Genomic DNA, 20,849 nt, shown 5'->3' on the forward strand with positions numbered 1-20,849 from the left:
CTCTCATCCCCCATCTCACCACCCTCTTCAACCAGTCTTTATCCCTCGGCCATGTTCCTTCCATCTACAAACTGGCCTCCATCACCCCCATCCTCAAAAAACCCACCCTAGACTCCGCCAACCTCTCCAACTACCGCCCCATCTCCAAACTGCCGTTCCTCTCAAAAACGCTGGAACGCATCGTCGCCGCCCAACTTCACACCCACCTCCAGTCAAACAACCTCTATGAACCCCTCCAATCTGGCTTCCGCCCACTTCACAGCACTGAAACAGCCCTGGTCAAAGTACTCAACGATCTCCTTACCTCTGCAGACTCCGGGGCCCTCAACATCCTGTTACTACTAGACCTCAGCGCAGCCTTTGACACTATAAACCATTCCATCCTCCTACAAAGGCTGCGCCAACTGGGTGTTGAGGGCTCTGCACTTGACTGGCTCACATCCTACCTCACCAACAGGCAAGAGTTCATTTCCCTCTCCGGTCACTCATCCACCCTCTCCCCAGTAACGCAGGGGGTCCCCCAGGGCTCAGTCCTCGGCCCCCTCCTCTTCATCTGCTACATCTTCCCCCTTGGTCACATCCTCCGCCAACTCAACCTGGACTTTCACTGCTACGCTGACGACACCCAGATATACCTCACCACCAAATCCACCCAAAACCCTCCCCTCAGCCACATCGAAACCTGCATCTCTACAATAAAATCATGGCTCACTCTCAACTTCCTCAAACTGAACAGTGACAAAACAGAGCTCCTCCTCATTGGCACCAAATCCACTCTCAATAAAACTGGTCCCTTTTCACTTAGCATCGACACCTCGACCATCACCCCCTCTACCCTGGTACGCAATCTCGGTGTCATCATGGACCCCACCCTCTCCTTCACTCCCCATGTCAGCCACATCGTCAAGACCTCATACTTCCACCTCCGCCGCATCGCCAAAATCCGACACTGCCTCACCCTCCCCGCTACTGAATCCCTCATCCATGCCTTCATCTCCTCCCGCCTCGACTACTGCAACTCCCTCCTCACTGGCATCTCCTCCCATTCCCTCCACAGACTCCAAATGGTCCAAAACTCCGCTGCCCGCCTCCTCACCCACACCCGGTCCCGTGATCACATCACTCCCGTTCTCCGCTCTCTCCACTGGCTCCCCATCAAGCAGCGCATCAACTTTAAAATACTCCTCCTCACCTTCAAAGCTCTTCACCACCTTGCCCCCCCTTACCTGTCTGACCTCCTCATCCCCCACCGCCCCACCCGAGCTCTCCGATCCTCCTCCTCTCTCACCCTGGCTGCACCAACATCCCGACTCAAAACTTTTGGCAACAGAGCATTCTCCCGAACAGCACCCCGACTCTGGAACTCCCTCCTCCAACCTGTCCGCCACTCTCCCTCACTCACAACATTCAAATCCCACCTAAAAACATACCTCTTCACCCAAGCCTATGACCTCCCCTACCCCTAGCCTCCTCTACCCCATTGCCTACTCTTCTACCCCCTGTTACATCCCCATCTTTTTCTCTCTACTTCTTCTGTCTTGTTCATTTTATCTGTATATTAATGTGTATTGTACGTGTTGTCCCCCCCTGTCTGTAAATACCCCCCCTTTTTTTATTATGTTCAGCGTCTTTGGGTCACTGAAAAGCGCTATATAAATAAAAGTTATTATTATTATCATTATTATTATTATTATTACCTTGTGTTCTCTCTGGTCCTGCTCATTTTTGCATTTTGGTTCTTGAAAAATATTTAAATCAAAAATATTAAACAATAATAAACAAACATACAAATAAAACAAAAATATAAATGTATATACAAGTAAAATATATAATAATAAAATAAAATCCTGTCCTTGGGTTTGGCACATAGAGATTATGTGGTGTTCAAAAGTACAGACACAATGCAGCATTAGGCCTTTCCAATACAGTTTATAGCTTCCCATTAACATCTATTTGCCACAGAGGGAAAACAGAAAATCAAATAAAACTAATTTTCTTTTCTTTTTTGTGTCTGTGTGTGTGTGTTTGCTTATCTCCAATGTTGAGTGAAATCTAAATTCATGTCATATTAACTACTTGAACATCAAAACAATGTATTTAATTTAAGATTGTTGGTATTTTTCCAAAGTTTTCTTAAACAAACAGGGGCTTCACAGTACGGTACTCATAGTCGCGGCCCTTCACTCCAAACGCAGCCTGAATGGCGCCCCCTCGTGTCTAGCACGCGGCACTGCGGAGGAACGCGCTGATCCGGGCCACACACGTTCAGCCAACCAGGAAACAGGACTTATGATCGGCACTGTACCGCCTCAACCCGGGGACCTTTGTTCAGTCCCGCAATCCGCCGAAAAAACACCCAAACACACGTACGACCCGCGACGGAAACAGCCTCCGATCAGCGCGTGTCTGTAGCTTCATGGCTGTAGTTTTACCGCCGACATTTACCGAAAACTACGAGCTACGTTTGAGTGGGGAAATCCAGCAGAAGAAGAAGAGGCAGCAGCAGCAGAACGAGCAGCAGCAGCAGAAGCAGCCCGCCCGGGGAAGAACAGCCCGTTTCGTCCACTGCCAATGGAAACAAAACACGAAGATGAGCACGAGAGCCGACAAGGTGCGTGCAATCCGACCGAGACCTGCTCCGTGTGCCTTGAAAAAGTCGTTTGTTTACGTCCGCGCCCGAGAAGAAGAAGTGTTAGCCGCACTTTTGCATCCATGCTAACGCTGCTAACTCGGAGTTAGCTAACAATCCGAGGCAGTCATGTCAACACAACAGGCGGCGCTAACAATGCCCCTCGGGGATTTGAGTGGAGTTATTTCAGTTCGGCGCTGCATTTTTGCGTGGACGTGGTGTTTTCACGGCGGCGCAAATAAATCTAATAGTTTCATTTTGAGAGGCTGGCTGTGGCAATAGGATGCTAAGAATGAATGCTACTTCAAAAAACTAGTTCCACAATGTTTGCAGCGGAGCGCGCCGACGTTACGTTAGCTCAAGTTGACGTGAATTTCTTTATAAATCAATAAAAAAAAAATACTCCTATGAGAAACAAGAGTAATCTTCTTGCACACTTTTTGTAAAGCGTTTTAATAAGATAAATAAATTGTGTGAAAATCTAAAAAGTTTCCTTTCTCCAATTATGCACGTGCTAGCAATGCGGTTACAATAGCGAGAAATGTGCTTTTTACATTGTCTTCTTTATTAATTTAATTCAAGATAAGATTAAAGAACTAAGACATACTCTCATACTTAGCGAAATACAAATGTTGTTACTAATCTATTACTGTAGATAGTAAATTGCTTCATAAAATATTATTAATAATTACTCATCAATAATGAAGTCAGTTTCAAAACTATTTATAATTTAATATTATCCAATATTTGTAATGCCATTAATGATTGAATTTAGTCACAATCATGACAAATAACGACATCACAGCGCTTTCACGTTAGACAAATTAAGCCTTTAAAATCATGTGAAAATCTAAAATGAGGACTACATTTTCAAATCGAACACTTTCAAACATTCCTTCCGTTCATCGCCAAAAGTGTTATTACTATTATTATCATTATTGTATTTATTACTGTAGATTTGAGAGTATAAATCATTTCAAATCATGAGTAAGAAAATTAGGAAACACTTTATATTAATTACACTCATTCCTGCCTTAATATAGTATGAACAAAGTCGTAATTTAAAAAATAGTTTATTAAGAATGATTCAGGCTTAGTGATTACTTAACTATCTTGATGGGAATGTAGCTTCTCCAGTTTCAAGCTGAATACAGTGGAAAACGTGGTGGAGAATGTCTGTGCCACTGTCTGGTTTTTCAATCTTTTACATTCTTTTTTGGTGCAAAGTTTGTCCAGGACACTCCAAAACTATTCAATTAAATCCCTGTCTAAATCTACTAGATCAAGGCTTGATGACTGACACTGTTGTTTTCTTTGCTTCAACATAATCTGTTATTAATACTTGCATATCATTACATAATTTCTATTTTTCTCACAAACCAATCTTTAGTGTGTTATTCAGACAAAATAATGAGAAAAGCTCCTAATAAAGGTAACATTTTCAAATCAACGTTCCTTTTGAACCTTACTATTACGTTATGTTGTAATAATGTTGTTACTACAAATAATTACATTGAGGAAAACCACAAGAATAACAATTTTGAATAGTTTTCCTTTTGAATTTTGTGCAAACTTATGCAGCGGCTACATTTATTAAAGTAGATTATTTTTTCTGTGAATGAAAACCCTCCACAAGGGCAATTGTTCCCAAGTTTAGTCATTTTAATTTATGAAAAATGTCTCCTAACTATGGATGCATCTTAATCACATGTGTTAGACAATAATAATAACTTATTCTGTTTTGGTTAAACCTTTTATGTTCTCTGATTTGTAAATTCTTCGCAACTTGTTAAATTTTGAAAGCTTTTTTAGAGTGATTTGTTTTACATGACTTCTGCTTTTGCTTCTAACTGCACTATGTTTCATCTCTAAATTGGAGTTTTCTTTCTGAATTAACAAAATAAATGATTTAGTGTTGAAAAGGTCCTGCTATTATTATTGTCTAATTTATCATTAAAAAAACACATTCAAAGGTTTTTAATGACACTCACTCGACCAAAATAAATCTCAATATTATTTTGAGTTTCCTGATAATGATATTCAGACAATATCACGTCAGTCCAATAGAAATGTGTTAAAACACGTTGTTAAACATATTAAAGTAGTTGAGGTTTTAATTGTCAGACAAATGTGTCTGTCAAACAAATCACAAAAGTGTAGAAATATCACCTTGTCAACAAAACTTTTTCAATCCTCTTTGTACCGGTGTGTGTGTATATACATTTTTTAACAATACCCGTATATTCGATATTAACATTTTGCAAAATTTCAAAATAAGGATTCTTACAAGGTAATAACAACTATTCAATTTATTTAAATAACTGACAACTAATGTATTGATCGAATAATCTGTTAAAAGTCCTTAAGTCGATTAATCGGTAGATGGTGTCTTTGTTGATTCATTATTTTATTTAAATTAAAAGGATTTCTACGAGAAAACAGAAAAAAGGATTGCGTTAGATGAAGATGTTTGAGTGAATCAAGAGTTTAATCTAATTTATGCATTTCTAATGCATACACTGTTTACAAATACTTTTCTGTATAAATAGTTGTTTTTGCATGAATCCCTGTCCGGTTGTCGTCTTCTGAGGGCTCGGATACATCGAGCTACTTCATAGTTTTCTACAACCCTGACCTTTACATCATGTGTAGAGATGTCAAGGCTATTAGGTTAATCGATAATTGTGATTATTTCGGGACAAAATAAGAACCAAAAAATACTAATTGTGACGGTTTAAGAAGCAAAATTGAGTCTCTTCAGGTCAATCTATCGTCTATCTTTTTATCTTGCTATTTTTGTAAAATTATACCATATTTTGTTTTTCAGGAGGTTCAAATTTGTAAAGCCAAACTTGAGGAACAGTTTGGCTTTACAACTTGAGCAACACCTGTTACAGTAACATGTTAGACCACGGAAATTATCGAAAATTAAAGATATCACTGTTAATCGGTGTTAAATTGTAATGTTTTTTTTTCTCACAATAATCGTAATGCTAACATTTGAACATTGTGACATCCCTAGAGCTGAGAAAATAAGTTTTGTCAGTTGCAGGTAAAATGTGTAAAGTTCAGTTCATCGTTCACAATGTGGCCTGAACCTTCGCCCTCAGAGGCAACTGTTGTTGTGATTTTGGGCGTTACAAAAATAATTTGAATTGAAATTGAACCTCTCGTCTGCATCTGCCCCACAGGTAATGGACTCCCGATGCGCTACCTCCGCCTGCTCGCGCCGCCGCTGCAGCTCCTGTCGGCGACCATGTGGCAAGTCGTGCAGCAGAGCCACGTGCAGCACTACGGGATGTTGGAGGAGTTTGTTACCATGGTGACGGAGCTGGTCCCGGAGCTCATGAGCTACAGCCAGAGAGCGCAGCTGATCCTCGGGCTGCGTGCCAGGGTCAGTCCTTACAGTGTCCAAAGTCGGTTTTGTAGTTCAGTGTTCTCGCTGGACTGAGGTTGGAGGATGGCGATGGGACAAATCATCCGCTCGCAAAAGTACTTAAAAAATGTGCGCTCGCCGCCCACGGGGCTTGATATGGAAAGCCAATATGATCACACTCCGCCACTTAGGAGCGGCGTATCGCGGTGTATTTTCTGACGCTTTTACAAAAGAAAGCGGTGCTTTTAACGCCGTGCGCCGTAATTTACGCCAGACGGCGCTCTGCGTTCTCTTAATTTACGCCATACGGCACTCCCAAGTGGCGGAGTGTGATCATATTGGCTTTCCATATCTTTTGGGTACCGTGCGAGCGCTGCGGTGCTTTTCGCGCGCGCAGTTATCTTAATACCTTGCGGTATCTTTTGAGCATGGCGGGCTCAAAACCCCTCAGCGAGAACACTGGTAGTTTGATTTTGAAAAGAAACATCATGATTATTTAGTTTTTCTCACCACGAATGCCCAGATATTAATAAAGTACGATACAAAAACTAGTTTCAAAGCTAGAGAATGAGGTATTGATTTGAAGATTATTTTTTTTTATCATTTATTATATTTTGAGCTGCTACAGTAGACGTAGTCATATCGGGCATATAGTCATGCCATCTCGGGCTTCAAAGTTCCCCCTGTTCAGACAAAGGGGGACTTACAGTGGGTGAATGAACTGAATACTCACTTCCTGAGATTCGATTAATCACCCACCCCTCCCCCTGCACAGCTGCATGCTCCCTCTTCCACAGCTGGACAATGGCCCACACCCGTTCCTCTTCACACCTCTGCCTCGGCCCATCCGCTCTCCACTTCACCTGGACTCACCCATCCCCCCAACACAGAGTCCCCCTGCCATCCACTGACTGTCACAGCAGCACAGGTGAGGAGAGAGCTGAAGAGGATTAAAGTGAGGAAGGAAGCAGGACCTGACGGCATCAGCCCCAGGCTCCTTAAGTCCTGTGCAGATGAACTGTGCGGCGTTATGGAGCATGTCTTCAACATGAGCCTGAAGCTGAGGGTGGTACCACAGGTCTGGAAGACCTCCTGTCTGGTACCTGTGCCCAAGACACCGCGCGTCAAAGACCTCAACAGCTTCAGGCCGGTGGCTCTCACGTCCCACCTGATGAAGACACTGGAGCGGCTGGTCCTGGACCACCTCCGCTCCACCGTGAGCCCAGCCATGGACCCGCTGCAGTTTGCATACCAGCCTGACATTGGAGTGGAGGACGCCGTCATCTCCCTGCTGCACCGCTCTCTCACCTGGAGAAACCTGGCAGCTCTGTGAGGATTCTGTTTTTTGATCTCTCCGGCGCCTTCAACCTCATCAGCCGCTGCTCCTTAGGGACAAGCTGGAGACGGCTGGTGTGGACTACGACCTGGCAGAGTGGATCCTGGACTACCTCACAGACCGACCCCAGTTTGTGAGAGCCCGGGACTGTGTGTCTGACACTCGGATCTGCAGTGTGGGGGCGCCCCAGGGCACTGTCCTTGCGCCCTTTCTCTTCACCCTCTACACTGCAGACCTCAGACACGACACGGACAGCTGTGTCCTGCAGAAGTTCTCTGGCGACTCTGCCATCATCGGACTCATCACAGACGACGATGATGCGGAGTACAGAGGACTGGCGCAGGACTTTGTGGACTGGTGTCTGCAAAACCACATCCTTATCAACGCAGAGAAGACCAAGGAGATGGTGGTGGACTTCCGCAGACGCCACTCTGCTGCCCCCTCATCACTGAACATCCAGGGAAGGGACATTGAGAGAATGGACTCATACAAGTACCTGGGTGTTCATCTGAACCACAAACTGGACTGGACTCATAACACAGACGCACTGTACAGGAAGAGCCAGAGTTGGCTCTACCTCCTGAGGAGACTCTTTTGGAGTGACAGGGCCACTCCTGAAGACCTTCTACGACTCTGTGGTGGCATCAGCCCTCCTGTACGGTGTGGCCTGCTGGAGCAGCAGCATCACAGAGAGGGAGAGGAAGAAGCTGGACAAAGTGATCAAGAAGTCCAGCTCCGTCCTGGGCTGCGCTCTGGACTCGGTGCAGGAGGTGGGGGACAGAAGGGTCCTGGCTAAATTCACATCCATGCTGGACCACGAGTCTCACCCCCTGCAGGACACTCTGTCCGCTCTGGAGAGCAGCTTCGGTGACTGACTGATCCACCCTCGCTATGTGAAGGAGAGGTTTCACAGGTCTTTCCTCCCTGCTGCTGTCAGACTCTACAACAAACACTGTTAGCCTTGAACACGTGTATGCTGTATACTGTATATTATCATGTGCAATACTGACTTAATCATGTGCAATACTGTCATATCCATACGCAATGCTGCCATATTCATGTGCAATAGTCTGACATAATGTCAATCATATTGGTGGAATATTCCCTGTTGGTGCAATATTCCCGGTCCATACAACTGCTGTAAATAAGAGTGTTACTTACTATTTTCTTAATTTTGTTTTTTAACTTTCATACAGAATATAAGGTTGTTTTTTTCTTTTGTAAGAGCTCCTCTATTAGGAGTGTTTTTTTGTTTTTTTAAGTCTTCTATAAGTTATCTGTTCTCACTTCTGTACCTACTTGTGCGTTGTAACCCTGAAATTTCCCCACTGTGTGGACTAATAAAGGCTTATATTATCTTGTCTTATATTTTGATAATTGCAGACTCTAAACACACACAAAAAGAAATGTTTATGAATCAAAAAATATATTTAAAAGATTATATATATATATATATATATATATATATATATATGTGTATATATATATATAATATTCAAAATATCATTAATACAGTTTATTGATTCATATTCTCTTATGTGGAACTCTTCGGTCAAGATGTTTCAGCCTTTATTGGCATTTAAAAAGTCTTATGTACTGTAGAAGTAATTGTTTGACTGTTATTTAGTGTTGAAAATGACACTGTATTTCACAGAAAATCAGTATCGAGTATTGAATCTGTACCAGAATCAATAAGTGCTTGGTCAAACATTCTTTGTTATATTTGAAAAGGAAAGACGACACGGGAAGATTTGCAAAAAAGAGGCATCGGATGTACTTTTTCGCCACTCTCAATGACATTCTAAGTTTACATTTAGTGGTAGTCGGGATACGTCAAGATTAGTCTAGATTAATTGGTTAATCGATAATCGTGATAATTCGCTCATAATGTCATCGTAAGAACAAACAAATTATAATTGTGACCCTTTTAGAGGCAAAATTATGTCTCTTCTATTAAATCTGGACCACAAAAATTACACCTAAATGTGTGTGTCACAATAACTTCACTTTTGCATTCGGAAAGATTTCATGAAGCTGGAACAGTAACGCCTGTATGTAAATGAAGGATTTCACTTTTGTCATCATTAAAGCTCACAATAATGGTTTTCCTTCTTTTCCTTCTTAACCAAAAGACTAAACTCCTTGTTGTGGTTTTCAGCTCGTTTTGGAGATGTGTCGAGGAGAAGAGCCGCTGGACACGAACGACATTCAGAACCATCTGGATAGAATTAAAGCCCCCGGCACCGGGAAGGATCGCCCCGTGAGTGTGAAACTGCGAATGCAAACTTGAGAATAACATGTTCAAAGTATACATTAATCACTGTTGTTGTTGTTTTTTTTCGTTAAACAGGAGAATCTCGATCGAGTTGAAGTGTCGCAAGCGAAATTCGTTGAGCTCGTTCACTTGTTGTTAAAGGATTCTTCAAAACGAAATCACTTTTTTCAGGTAACATGGTTTCAGTCGTGTGCTTTTAGCGTTACAGTCGGCGGAATGAGAAACGGCGTCAAATAACCCTTGAAGGACACACTTTATACACAAAAAGATCCTGTTGGAACGTTATTCCTCGTCAAAAACGCACCTGGAGTTGCATTTCGCTTCATTCAAGCTTGTTTGAGGGGAAAACTTGTCTAGTGTCACAGAAATATGTATGTGACTAATATAAATGCACAAAACATGTTTATTTTGTTGCATTAATGTTTAAAAATGCGTTTGATATAAGTTTTACTGATGTTTTGCATGAATTCCGAGTCTCACTAGTGTGACATCAACGATATGTTATTGTCATTTTCAACTGATTTAACAACTTTTCTTCATAAACTGACACTTTATTGGTGGAAAACTATCATTTATACACGTACAACAGGTATTATCCACTAAATGAAATTAAAATAAAGTCTTAGTCTAATGCCCGGTTTAAATGCATTTAATTTTGTAGGTAAGGGATCCGAAGATTGTGATGTCGGCCAAAACATATCAGACTGTATTTGCAGTGAACTCTGTGTGTCCGATTTCAGTGTCACTTCATTTGTTTACAGTATTCCTGTTTAGATAGCCTCATAAAACACCCCGTCCCAGTTTTGTGACATCATAGGCCAAGATCCCCCTTTTTTTTTTAAAGACTCGTTCTGAGCATTTCCGCCTCAAATCACGCCCCCAATTAGCACGTCTGGAAATCTAGCTTTTGTTTATTTACCTTGGGTGTTCCTTCTGCTGCCAGTAGATGGAGTGCTGACACCAAATCTTGACACAGGAACGCTAGACTGGAAGAAAATCGTGTGTGCTTTTCGATAGATACATTACTGATGTCAGAACATTCTGTTGGACTATATTTAATACAGACGGTGGCACCAAATAATGTCACAAATATCAAAAGATCCGGTTCAACATTTGTGAATTCACCATCCAGTTCAAAATCGTGCGGTTCAAAATGGATGTCTTCTCTTTTTCTAGGTGACGTAATTAATTTAGTATTGGAATGTCTGTTGTATAAACGTTGTTATGTTGAGACAAATTCTGACATTCCTGCCATTTGTCCCGCTTCAGGAGATCTTCCCCGATTTCTACGGGCCCAAGTTTGACACGGCTCTGGAGATGTTGGTCTGGGAGTTCATCACGAGGCTGGAGGAGCTTCTGCCTGCGCCGGACTTCACGCAGGTGCGGTTTATTCTGCCAAAATCGGAGCCAAATCTAGGGCCACTCCGCACAATGGAATCTATTTTTCGCCCCGTCCTGCCCCGCCCCGCATTAAAAAGGTTCCATCGCATTCCCTCCCTCCCACTTGCTCTCAGTGCAGCGGAGCAGAGCCATACGTGGAGGTGAACCACCTCACACACACAGCGATCATGGACAGTGGGGACAGATTCATAGAGAAACGAGTCTAATTAATGAGAAACTGAATTTAGACGCAACTAAAAGATACATGTGCAGCAGCAGTTTATGTCCCGCCCTAATCAGCACCGCAATAAATATTATAATTTCTTGAACTGCATCACTACTGGGCAATCTTGACAAAAGTGAGTATTTCTCTTCTTTTTTTTTATTCACTTTTCAGTGGTTGAAAACATGAATGGACCATAAATTAGCTACAAAAGTGCAGAAATATTGCCTTATGCTCTTATTCGGAAGATTACACTTGCGGTTTCTGTCTCCTCTTTGGCCCATAAAGTCCTAATAGTTTAATTTAGCATTTCTATCTCTTCTCTCCTACTTCCCAGGGGTGTAGCGGTGACTTTGACGTTCACATTACCTACAGATCCTGTGTTTAGTTTGACCTTTGCGCACTGACGATGTGGCGATTGTGTCTCGTCAGGTCGCCTCTCTCCTCGGCGACGCGCCCTGTTTGTTGGAGGATTGTTTGCAGTCGTTCTTCTCTGCCGAGGACATGAAGGCCGTGGTGGAACATCACAGGAACCTGGGCTTTTTCGAAGAGAAAGGTGAGGAGAAATTACATGCGTGTCAAAGATGCATCATGATGAGTTTGTGGTCAATAACAAAAAGAAAGTATTCACTTTTCACAAAAGAAGAGATGTGTACAGATGGAAAAACTAATAGAGGCTTGTTTAGTGCAGAGTTACAAGTAAATGGTCAGGGGAAAAGGAAAATGTTCAACTAAAAAATATCTACACTTTTTAATGAACAAGGGATTAGTAACTACTTAATTAATACACCAATCTCTTAAATCATTACAAAAAATCTGAATCTTTAATATTAATAAAGTCTTTGTTCGTTCTTAATGAACCATTTATAAAGGCTAATTAAGCTGCAATTAGTTTTTTCTCCGTACTCGTGACCCTTCTTCCGCTAATGTTTCATATCTGATGTAAAGAGAGTCAAATAAAGAATGTAAACATTGTAAATGTAACTTATAAATACGTGTGCTAATGCCAGAACAAAGCTGTGGTTCTGGGCCGTATCAGAGCCTCGGTTTCAGCCCCTAAGAGACAAATGTTTGGGGTTTGTGGCTGGTGCCGTTTATTGACCCATTACTTACAAATCTGCAAATATCATTTAAAGGCGCAATGGACGATTTTTCGGCGATTTGCGAACTCAGGCGGAAGTGCGCATGTGCACTCCCCCGTGCGGACTGATACAACACACGTGCGTTTGTTTATTAGCGCAACGGATCGAATCGCATCTCTCGTCTTCCGTCTTCTTCTGAGTCAGCTCGAACTGTCTTTCTCCGTCTTCATTTTGTCCCGTACACCTGAGGGAACTATATTATGATAGATCAATGCGCTTAGACACGCGGAAACGTGGGGACGAGCCTGACGCGGCTGCAGGTGAGCGGTAGGTGCGTTTTATGATTGATACGTGGCAGGACTAATCGGCAGTCCACGCCACGAGCAAATAAGACTTAGATTTGGGCCCAAAAAATCGTCCATTCAACCTTTAAGCTTCATAGGTTTGAGAAAGAAGTGCACTTTGTTTAGGTTTTTACTTGTCAATGGGTCAGAGTAATCACACTTTCAGGTAAAAGCACAGTCACAGTTTTGTGAGTTAAAGTCCCTTCACCACAGAGTGACGGGCCCTTCAGTGACAGCCGGAGCTGCTGGTTGGCCCGTTCTCTCAAAGTTTAGGCTCATTTCACTCATTTTAGCGCTCACACGTGACTTTTATTTTCCTATCGGAGCCCAGAGTGTGCAACTGGAGATCTCCGCTGTGTCTGTGGTTTGTTCTGTGGTGCGGAACAAAGTCTCACTGCTCTCCACCGCTCTCCCGCACTCTCCACCACACTCTACCGCTCTCCCTCGCTCTCAACCGCTCTCCCCCACTCTTCTCCACTTTCCTTCTGCTCTCCACCGCTCCCCCCTGCTCTCTCCCTGTGCTCGTAAACACCAGCCTCTAAGTGATCTGCGCTTGTCCACGTGAGGACTCATAGATTTTATGTGTAAAATTAACCGTGTGATGCCCGCGTTTCTCCTGAACCTTCCTCCGTCAGATGAAGCCCCTCTGGATCATCTAAAGCGGCGCGGTTGGTCACATCCCTCTACGTTTCCTTTCAGGCTCCAGACTTTTGCCGATGGACGACTGCATCCTCTCCGCCTTGTCGCTTCCTTCCGAGGCTCGGCGCGCCCCAGACTCCGCCCTCCTTGAGCTGACCCCAGACTCGGAGCTGGACCACGACAGCAGAGACCTCAGTCCTTGTCCCGGGAAAACCACCACGAGCACAGACCTGACCTCGTCCATGGAAGCGGACGATGTTAGCGAGTCCTGTCTGGTGAAAGGAGGACGAGTGCTGCGGAAGAGGAAGCAGACGGACTATAAAGACGTCCCCCGAAAGCAGCCGCCCAAGGCCTTACCCCTGAGGTACGCCGCAGTAACAGTTAGAGATTCCGAAGTGCAATTTTATTGGTACAGAAAAATGTCTCGATAAACAATGATTTGAAACGTTTTTCCCTAGTCACAATATAGTATTGCATTTAATAAAATCAGAATGAAATGTTTTAGTATTTTGTTCCTATAATTAGTTATAGAAGTTACTTTTTTGACCCTCAGTTCCAGCAGTTCCAGCAATTATTTAATCAACAATAAATCAATGTAGTAATTAATATGGCCCAGCAGTGATCAATCAGGGAAGGTCTTAGTTGAATACATTTCTTATACAACCTGAATTATCTAAATTAAACTCTTACCAAGACCTTATACAACTTGTACAGATAAGACCAACACAATTTTATTAGTTTAATTTTTATTAAGACAATTCTAATTTTGTATATCTCCTGAACAGCAGTTTAGTTAAATTCATACAGTTTAACACTTTTCTTTTATTTACAATGTTTCCATAGGTTTTAGTTGTTGACAAAGTTTACAAGAAGACAGTTTATCCGTGTTTACTACATTATCCGTGTGTTTACTACATTTTTGTTGTCTGGTCCATCTTATACATACTTTTTATTTATATTTTATTTGAGCAGTTTAAAACACAATGAAACGATGCTCAAAGGCAGCCGTCAGAAGCTAAACCCACTCCATGAACCTCTTCCCTTCCCCGTGCACATGTTTGTAGCAGATGTAGATAAAGTGAATACTTCTCATAGTTTTCGGCGCTGCAGGCCGTGCTTTGGTCCAACAAAACTAACATAACTGTATTTTTCCCTTCTTTAGAAACTCCTCGGCTGACGAAGACAATTCAAGTGATTCTCCTCTGATCTCCATATGGGGCGATTACACAGGTAAATCTGACGTAACACCGTTACTACCACTACGTCTTTGTGGTATTTTAGCATAAATACCTCAGACAACAGAAAACACTGCTCCTATATCTTACTGTACACTGCAGCAAAGTTAGATTTTAACTAGTTGTAGTAGAAAAGGTACAAAACAACATTTGTATGGAAGTTGAAACATCTTAATTTCAGTGTCCATAACGAATCCTTTGAAATAGTTTAAACCTGGTCCAAAGATGTATCAGTGGTCTGTGTGTTTGCCTGCGTCAGTGTTCTACCTGTGCTTCGTGTGTTTATGTCAGTGTTCTACCTGTGTATGTGTGGTCTGTGTGTTTGTCAGTGTTCTACCTGTGTATCTGTGGTACCAAAAGCGCTGGGCCCTCCTCACACGCTTAGCCACTCGCCCTCTCCGTTGCATATTTGCCAACTTTATTGTTTTGAGAGTCAAACCTTCTAAGATGGGTTGAACCACTCTTGGAACTAAAAATGCAGTTGGGCCAGTCTCACTCAATCAATCTATAAACCCAACCAAAAACCTTTGACTTTGTCGTTTTTAAAAACACTAACAACAATGAAAACGACTTCAGTATGTTGAAGGCTTGGTGAACGCGACACAAAGGACTCAACTTTGTCCCATGCAAATATGTTTTTTTGTGGAAGGATGTAGAATGCATTGTCTTGTCTTTCCAAGCATGGCTTGTCCTGTGCACGCAACACTACATACAGCAGATTTAACTTTCGTTAGGATAGGAGGTGTGACTATTCCAAGATGGTGCAACTTCTTTATTTTCAAGCAGTAGCTCTCATGTGTTTTGACTGCACATCTTTCTCGATCTTTCACTTTTTGGTACTGGATCCAAACCTGGAAATCCTTTGAAATTTTGCCCATTGTGTCCAGGCTTTTGGATAGAATTTGAAAACACCCCGTCCAAATAATTTTGTCCGCAAAAAGTACTTAAAAATTTGCGCGGAAAGCCAAAATTATGAACACACCCGCGGCGTATCGTGCCGTATTTTCCGCCGCTTTTGCTAAATAAAGCAGCGCTAACTGACGTTACGCTGTGCGCTGTAAACGAGCACACGGGTACCGTGCGAGAGCCGTGTGCGCAGTGTGCCTGTGTGCGAGTGCGTCCCTGCACTCGAAAATGCCCGTTCACATTTTAAAATGCCCCGTCCAAAATATGGGAAGACGGCCCTCTATCTAAAAGCCTGATTGTGTCACCAAGGGGCCTTTTGTGGAATATTTGACTGTCCCCAACGTTCCCATTTACCACAGTAGAGACTCCATCCTCATGAAGGAAGTGGCTTACAAGTGAACTCATCAGTTTCCGTTTGCCAATGAGGGGAATTGAGCATGGGTCACGGTTTCTTTTTTCTGTCATATCATCATCTTTACTTTCCATGTTCTTTAGCCTCTTCAGTCTTAAGTGTATTCATCTCTTTTGTCCTTTCAAACAGCAGCTTCCTTTCCGTGTACTGTATCAATGTTCTCAGATAGGAAATTTTTTTATTCCTTCTGTCTTTTTTTTACTGTTGTGTCTTTCATTTGGAGTACGGTAGATGTCCTCACTTTTGTTGTTATTGGGGAAGTTGCCGGAGTTGTGTTGGCTGCTTTGTGCTCAGTTGAACATAACTTCTCTATTTCAGTTGCATCTTTTTGTTATAGGATCTGGTTTGATTCTTCAGTCACACTCTCTTCACTCAGTGGTGTTATGTTGAGCACAGATTTTAACTGTTTTTTCATGTCATTATTTTTTTAATTGTCTCTCCAATTTGTTTTTTCCTTTTCATATGGCTTTTTTGTAAGGTCTTTGTTTTTATTTGGCCTTTCTGCTTCCTTTTGTAATTGTAAAATTCAGACATGTTAATCATTGAAAAAGATCTTTTTAAAAAATGAAGAAGTAGTAAATGTGTGTCCAAGTCTAATTTTGCTTCAATCACTGACCGTATGCCCTGTTCCAAACGCCCTTCAGACAGCCTCAAGGCGCCCGCGTGCCCGGACTCGAAGGTGCTCTGGTCGGATGAGGAGACGGTGATCCTGCTGGACGTCTGGGGCATGAACGTGGTGAACCCTCGACGGCTCAAGAACCCGCAGCTCCTCGGCCAAATCTCCCGCAAGCTGTCAGAGCGCGGCTACAGGAGGACACCCGAGCAGTGCAAGTCGAGGATCAAACGCCTCCGCCGATACTTCACGCAGCTGAGCAGGTGAGCCAAGGCACAAAGGAGGTCGTAACATGGGCATATAACGGGCCAAAGTTAATTTCTCAATCTAGAAAATGGAAAACAATAATCGTTTGAAGATATTCAGTATTTTCAGTAAAAGAAAATCATTGACTGGTTAAATACTAAAATAATCGTTAGTTGCAGCCCCAGGTTGTGATTTTTGTGCATGTTGCGGCAAAAAAACTGCATTTCATCTCGAGCTAAAATTCCTGTGCAGTTTGATGTTAGATACATTGAGATACATTTGCCACACCCTCTTTTTTAAATCCAGTTTCTATGGGGAAAAGCAGGTGGTTTGGAGCAGAGTTCAGACTTTAAGTTCGGAATTTGAATATTTTTTTTTTTTTATACATGCTGGGTTTTTTTTACTTTGTCACGTTGATGAATTGCATTGAACAAAATTGTGGCTTTTTCCCGCAGCAATGTGAACGGTAAAGTGGAGTGCCGGTTTTACGAGCAGCTGGAGCGGATCCTCAGAGCGGATCCCGACTCCACGTGCGACGCGGAGGACCGCGACGAGCACGAGCACGAGCAGGAGCAGGAGCAGGAGCAGCAGGAGGAGGAGGAGGAGGAGGAGGAGGAGGAGGAGGAGGAGGAGAGCCAGGACATGGATGACGACCTGCGCTACATCCAAGAGAACCTGCCGCTGGACATCTCCACAGACACAGGTACAACACGGTTCGGTTTGTGTTCACGGTTACAGACTAAAACAGGATCATCCCAGTAAACCCTTTCCTAATGTACAATACTGTTTAAAAGCAAGAGTTGCAGGATGTAAATATCAGAATGAAGTAGGGCTGTGTTCAAAATATCAATACGGCGATATATCGTCACGGGCTCCGATACGGAGTCGCCATATCGATACTTTTCAATAACGTTAATTTATTACAAATTGTCCGGGCGGCCGTTTAGAAGCTCCCTCCTGTAGAGGGCGGTAAACACCGCGGAACTACTGAGCGGCTTACACACACCGTGCACCAGCGTGTACACAGGCCTGAAGAAGAGCTTTTGGCTCGAAACGTCGCTACTGTTACACGCCTCCCTTTTCCATTCTATTTGATTTCCTTTTTCATTGATTTCATTCCTTTCACCCCTTTATTTTATACAAATTCAACGCAGCCCCGGAGCTAACTTAGCCCCGAGGCCACCACAACAGCCGAACTGGAGGCACAAAACCGGACACAAACCTGACACCAACATCACACACATCTTCCCTACTCTACACTACATAAACCGAACGGTTCAACAATAAAACCGAGCGGTTAAACAATACAACTATCCAACAGGGCCCCGCTGAGCGCCTGTTACCTTGGCGTTAGCCGTGGCCACTTCCGGGCTAGCGCTACTTAGCTTAGTGCTGAGCCCGACCGGAAACAGGATTTTAAGACCAAAACAACAACAAAAAGTCACAAACAGAGGGTCAACAGATTCCCACACATTACACACCTGACATACCAGAAGGCTAATTAAGATGCCAAGAAGCCATGTTTACATTCATTCAAGTTACTGCTATTATTTATTTTGTTCAGACCTTGCCAATTGTTTGGCAACTTTACTTGAATGTGTTCTTTGCTTAAGCTTTCTGGATAAACATGAAAATTCATGCATTTTATTATCCGGAATAAAACAAATGCCCATTTGGTAAACTCTAAGACCCTTTTTTCAAAAAAAGTATCGGGATACGTATCGTAATGAGGGAATTGTATCGGGACATACAAGTATCGGGATGCGTATCGTATCGTGACCCCTGTATCGGGATACGTATTGTATCGCGAGGGTCTTGGCAATACCCAGCCCTAGAATGAAGCACTTAAAAATGTACTTAGTGTCTATAATTAGTCTAAAAAGTTATTTATTTCATCAATTTCGGCTCAACTCTTCCCAACAACAAAGAAAGAAAACTTTATTATTAGAAACGGATGACATGCAGTGGTCTGATTTTGTACTACTTTTAAATTATACTCTCCTCCTTTAACAGTAGAAGTTGTATTATTCTGGGGCATCTGGTTAGAACAACTAGAGAACTAGAACTCGAAAAAATAATTGGCTGGCCGCTGGTGGTGCAATGGTTAAGGGCTAACACTAAACTTACATTTAAGTCTTAAGACATTAAGATAAATACACAAAAAACTTGGTTAATTCATTATATTATAAAAAGAAAAAAATGGGAAAGAGAAGGTTTTCTTGTTTTCTTTCTTGATTGACAAAGAGTGGGAAAGTGCGTATAAATCCAAGTGAAGAACCTCAAAATCACATGTCTTCGGGGAATGTGTCACGTTTTTTCATGTCAAAGTGCCCATTATTCACAAGAAAACACAAACTTTTAGTGAAACTGTGGCACTAGGAGGCAAACCACTATCATGTGTTTTGGGACTGTCCTGTTGCTCAGGAATATTGGCCTGAAATAATCAATGCACTGCAAACTGTTTTTGACATCCCTTTCAACTTAAGAACTATGTACTTGGGCCTCAAAACTCCTGCCATGGACACAATAAATGGGTACCATTGGAACATACTCCTGGCAAAGGGGGAAAAGGCAATCACAACGAGGTGATGACACAGACCTCACTGGTGATCAAGAACTGGACTGACTTTATAACAGACATTAGACAAATGAAAAAAATGCATTCAGGCTTGTGTCAGGAACTTTGGACTAAATGGGACTTAAATGTTGGACTTTTTATGTCATGATTTTGTATATTTAAAAAATACATGTATATCGCAACTTAGGTTAAGGGATAAATTAAGGGCATTTGTTGAGTTACACACTTGTGTGCAGTTTCCTCCAGCGCTCGAGCCGCCTGGTCCGACTCGGAGACCTTGGCTCTCATCAACATGTGGGGCGAGAACAAGCACCAGGTCGGGTCCAGAGGAGGACACCGCGGCGCTCAGCTCTTCAACATCGTCTCAAAGAAGATGGCGGCACTGGGATACTTCCGGACGCCGGACCAGTGCCAGACCAGGATGAAACGGCTTAAGTCCAGGTTCAGGCAGAGCTACGACAACAAGTGAGTCATGGGGAAAATGTTGACCCTAAAGTTATTCACAGTGTGAACAAAAAGTGTCTAAAATGACTTTAAGTATGCCAAATTGTAATACAAAAAGCATTGGCTGTATCAATATGTTTTATAAACGTGTTACTGCGACATTTAATCAATATTTAGATATACAAATAATAATGGCCAGGCCGCGAAATAGACTGGGGCCCGGGGTCCGTAAGCAGTTAAATCTCCGTTTCGTTTTGACAGACATGTCCACTTCGCAGTCTTCTCGCTTCAAATTGGCCGAGCGGTGTCTGTGATCTAATTTCAATGAAAGCGGGCATCTGATTGGCCGCTGCGTTTGGTCTTGTTCGGGTGTCCACGGAAATGCCCGGTCTAATTTTGTGGCAAAAGGGAAGACTGAATAGCGGACTGAGTGAAGTTGTTTACAACAAAAACTGTATGTCGATGTGGAAGTACCTTGAAGGGGGAAAACCCCCACCACCCAAAAGACAAAAAGTTACAGAAGAACAGAAGAAGAAGAAGAAAAAAAAGAATGAAAGGGACAGACAATAATATTGTCGTACTGATGCATGGAGTGGTGGGACACACCTTTCCCATGGCATCAGTATGACAAGGAGGCTGGATTGTTGTGTGTTTGGCTTTTCCTCAAAAGGGATACAACAAGCCACAGGTATTTATTTGACAAGCTTTGGTATTTAACAGAACTCTTACAAGCCACTATTTTAACAATATTGATACTTGATTTGTTGCCTGACAAGAAGATTATGATTCAGAATATTTATTATTATAAAAACATAAAAGATGTCCTTGCTATGTCTGTACTCAGGTTATTTTGTAGACTGTGATTTTATTTATTCCTGCTGCAGAACATATAAGATCTCCTTGTGTCAAATGCTGTATACAGTATTTATTTTGTATCTAAGAAACATTATATTAAATTAAACAATATTGAAAGATCATGATCTCTGGTTTATAGGAATTCAGTATTTGTGCTCCTCCTTCATATCAAATAAAAGTACTTTAAATTGTTTTACATGCTAATAATGAGGTTTAAAACTACAAATTTATCTTGTTCTTATGACGCCGCGCTCGCTTGTGGACCCCTGAAATTGC

General features: G+C 42.4%; 1 protein-coding gene across 1 annotated transcript in view; it reads left to right on the forward strand.

Moving 5' to 3' along the window:
• The first annotated feature begins 2,246 nt into the window (after positions 1–2,246).
• Positions 2,247–20,849, forward strand: part of LOC140368224 (uncharacterized) — a 30,066-nt gene continuing 11,463 nt past the window's right edge. The window contains exons 1-12 of the mRNA XM_072455176.1: positions 2,247–2,611; positions 5,821–6,023; positions 9,500–9,601; positions 9,692–9,787; positions 10,886–10,996; positions 11,652–11,775; positions 13,345–13,648; positions 14,447–14,514; positions 16,482–16,713; positions 17,152–17,275; positions 17,309–17,399; positions 19,511–19,739. Coding sequence (XP_072311277.1) covers positions 2,572–2,611; positions 5,821–6,023; positions 9,500–9,601; positions 9,692–9,787; positions 10,886–10,996; positions 11,652–11,775; positions 13,345–13,648; positions 14,447–14,514; positions 16,482–16,713; positions 17,152–17,275; positions 17,309–17,399; positions 19,511–19,739 — 1,724 coding nt within the window. The 5' untranslated portion in view covers positions 2,247–2,571. The remainder of the gene's footprint in view (positions 2,612–5,820; positions 6,024–9,499; positions 9,602–9,691; positions 9,788–10,885; positions 10,997–11,651; positions 11,776–13,344; positions 13,649–14,446; positions 14,515–16,481; positions 16,714–17,151; positions 17,276–17,308; positions 17,400–19,510; positions 19,740–20,849) is intronic.

The sequence above is a fragment of the Eucyclogobius newberryi genome, unplaced genomic scaffold, assembly GCF_026437365.1.
Source record: "Eucyclogobius newberryi isolate DKJ021-1_F unplaced genomic scaffold, fEucNew1.0.hap1 SCAF_2, whole genome shotgun sequence".
NCBI classification, from domain to species: Eukaryota; Metazoa; Chordata; class Actinopteri; order Gobiiformes; family Gobiidae; genus Eucyclogobius; species Eucyclogobius newberryi.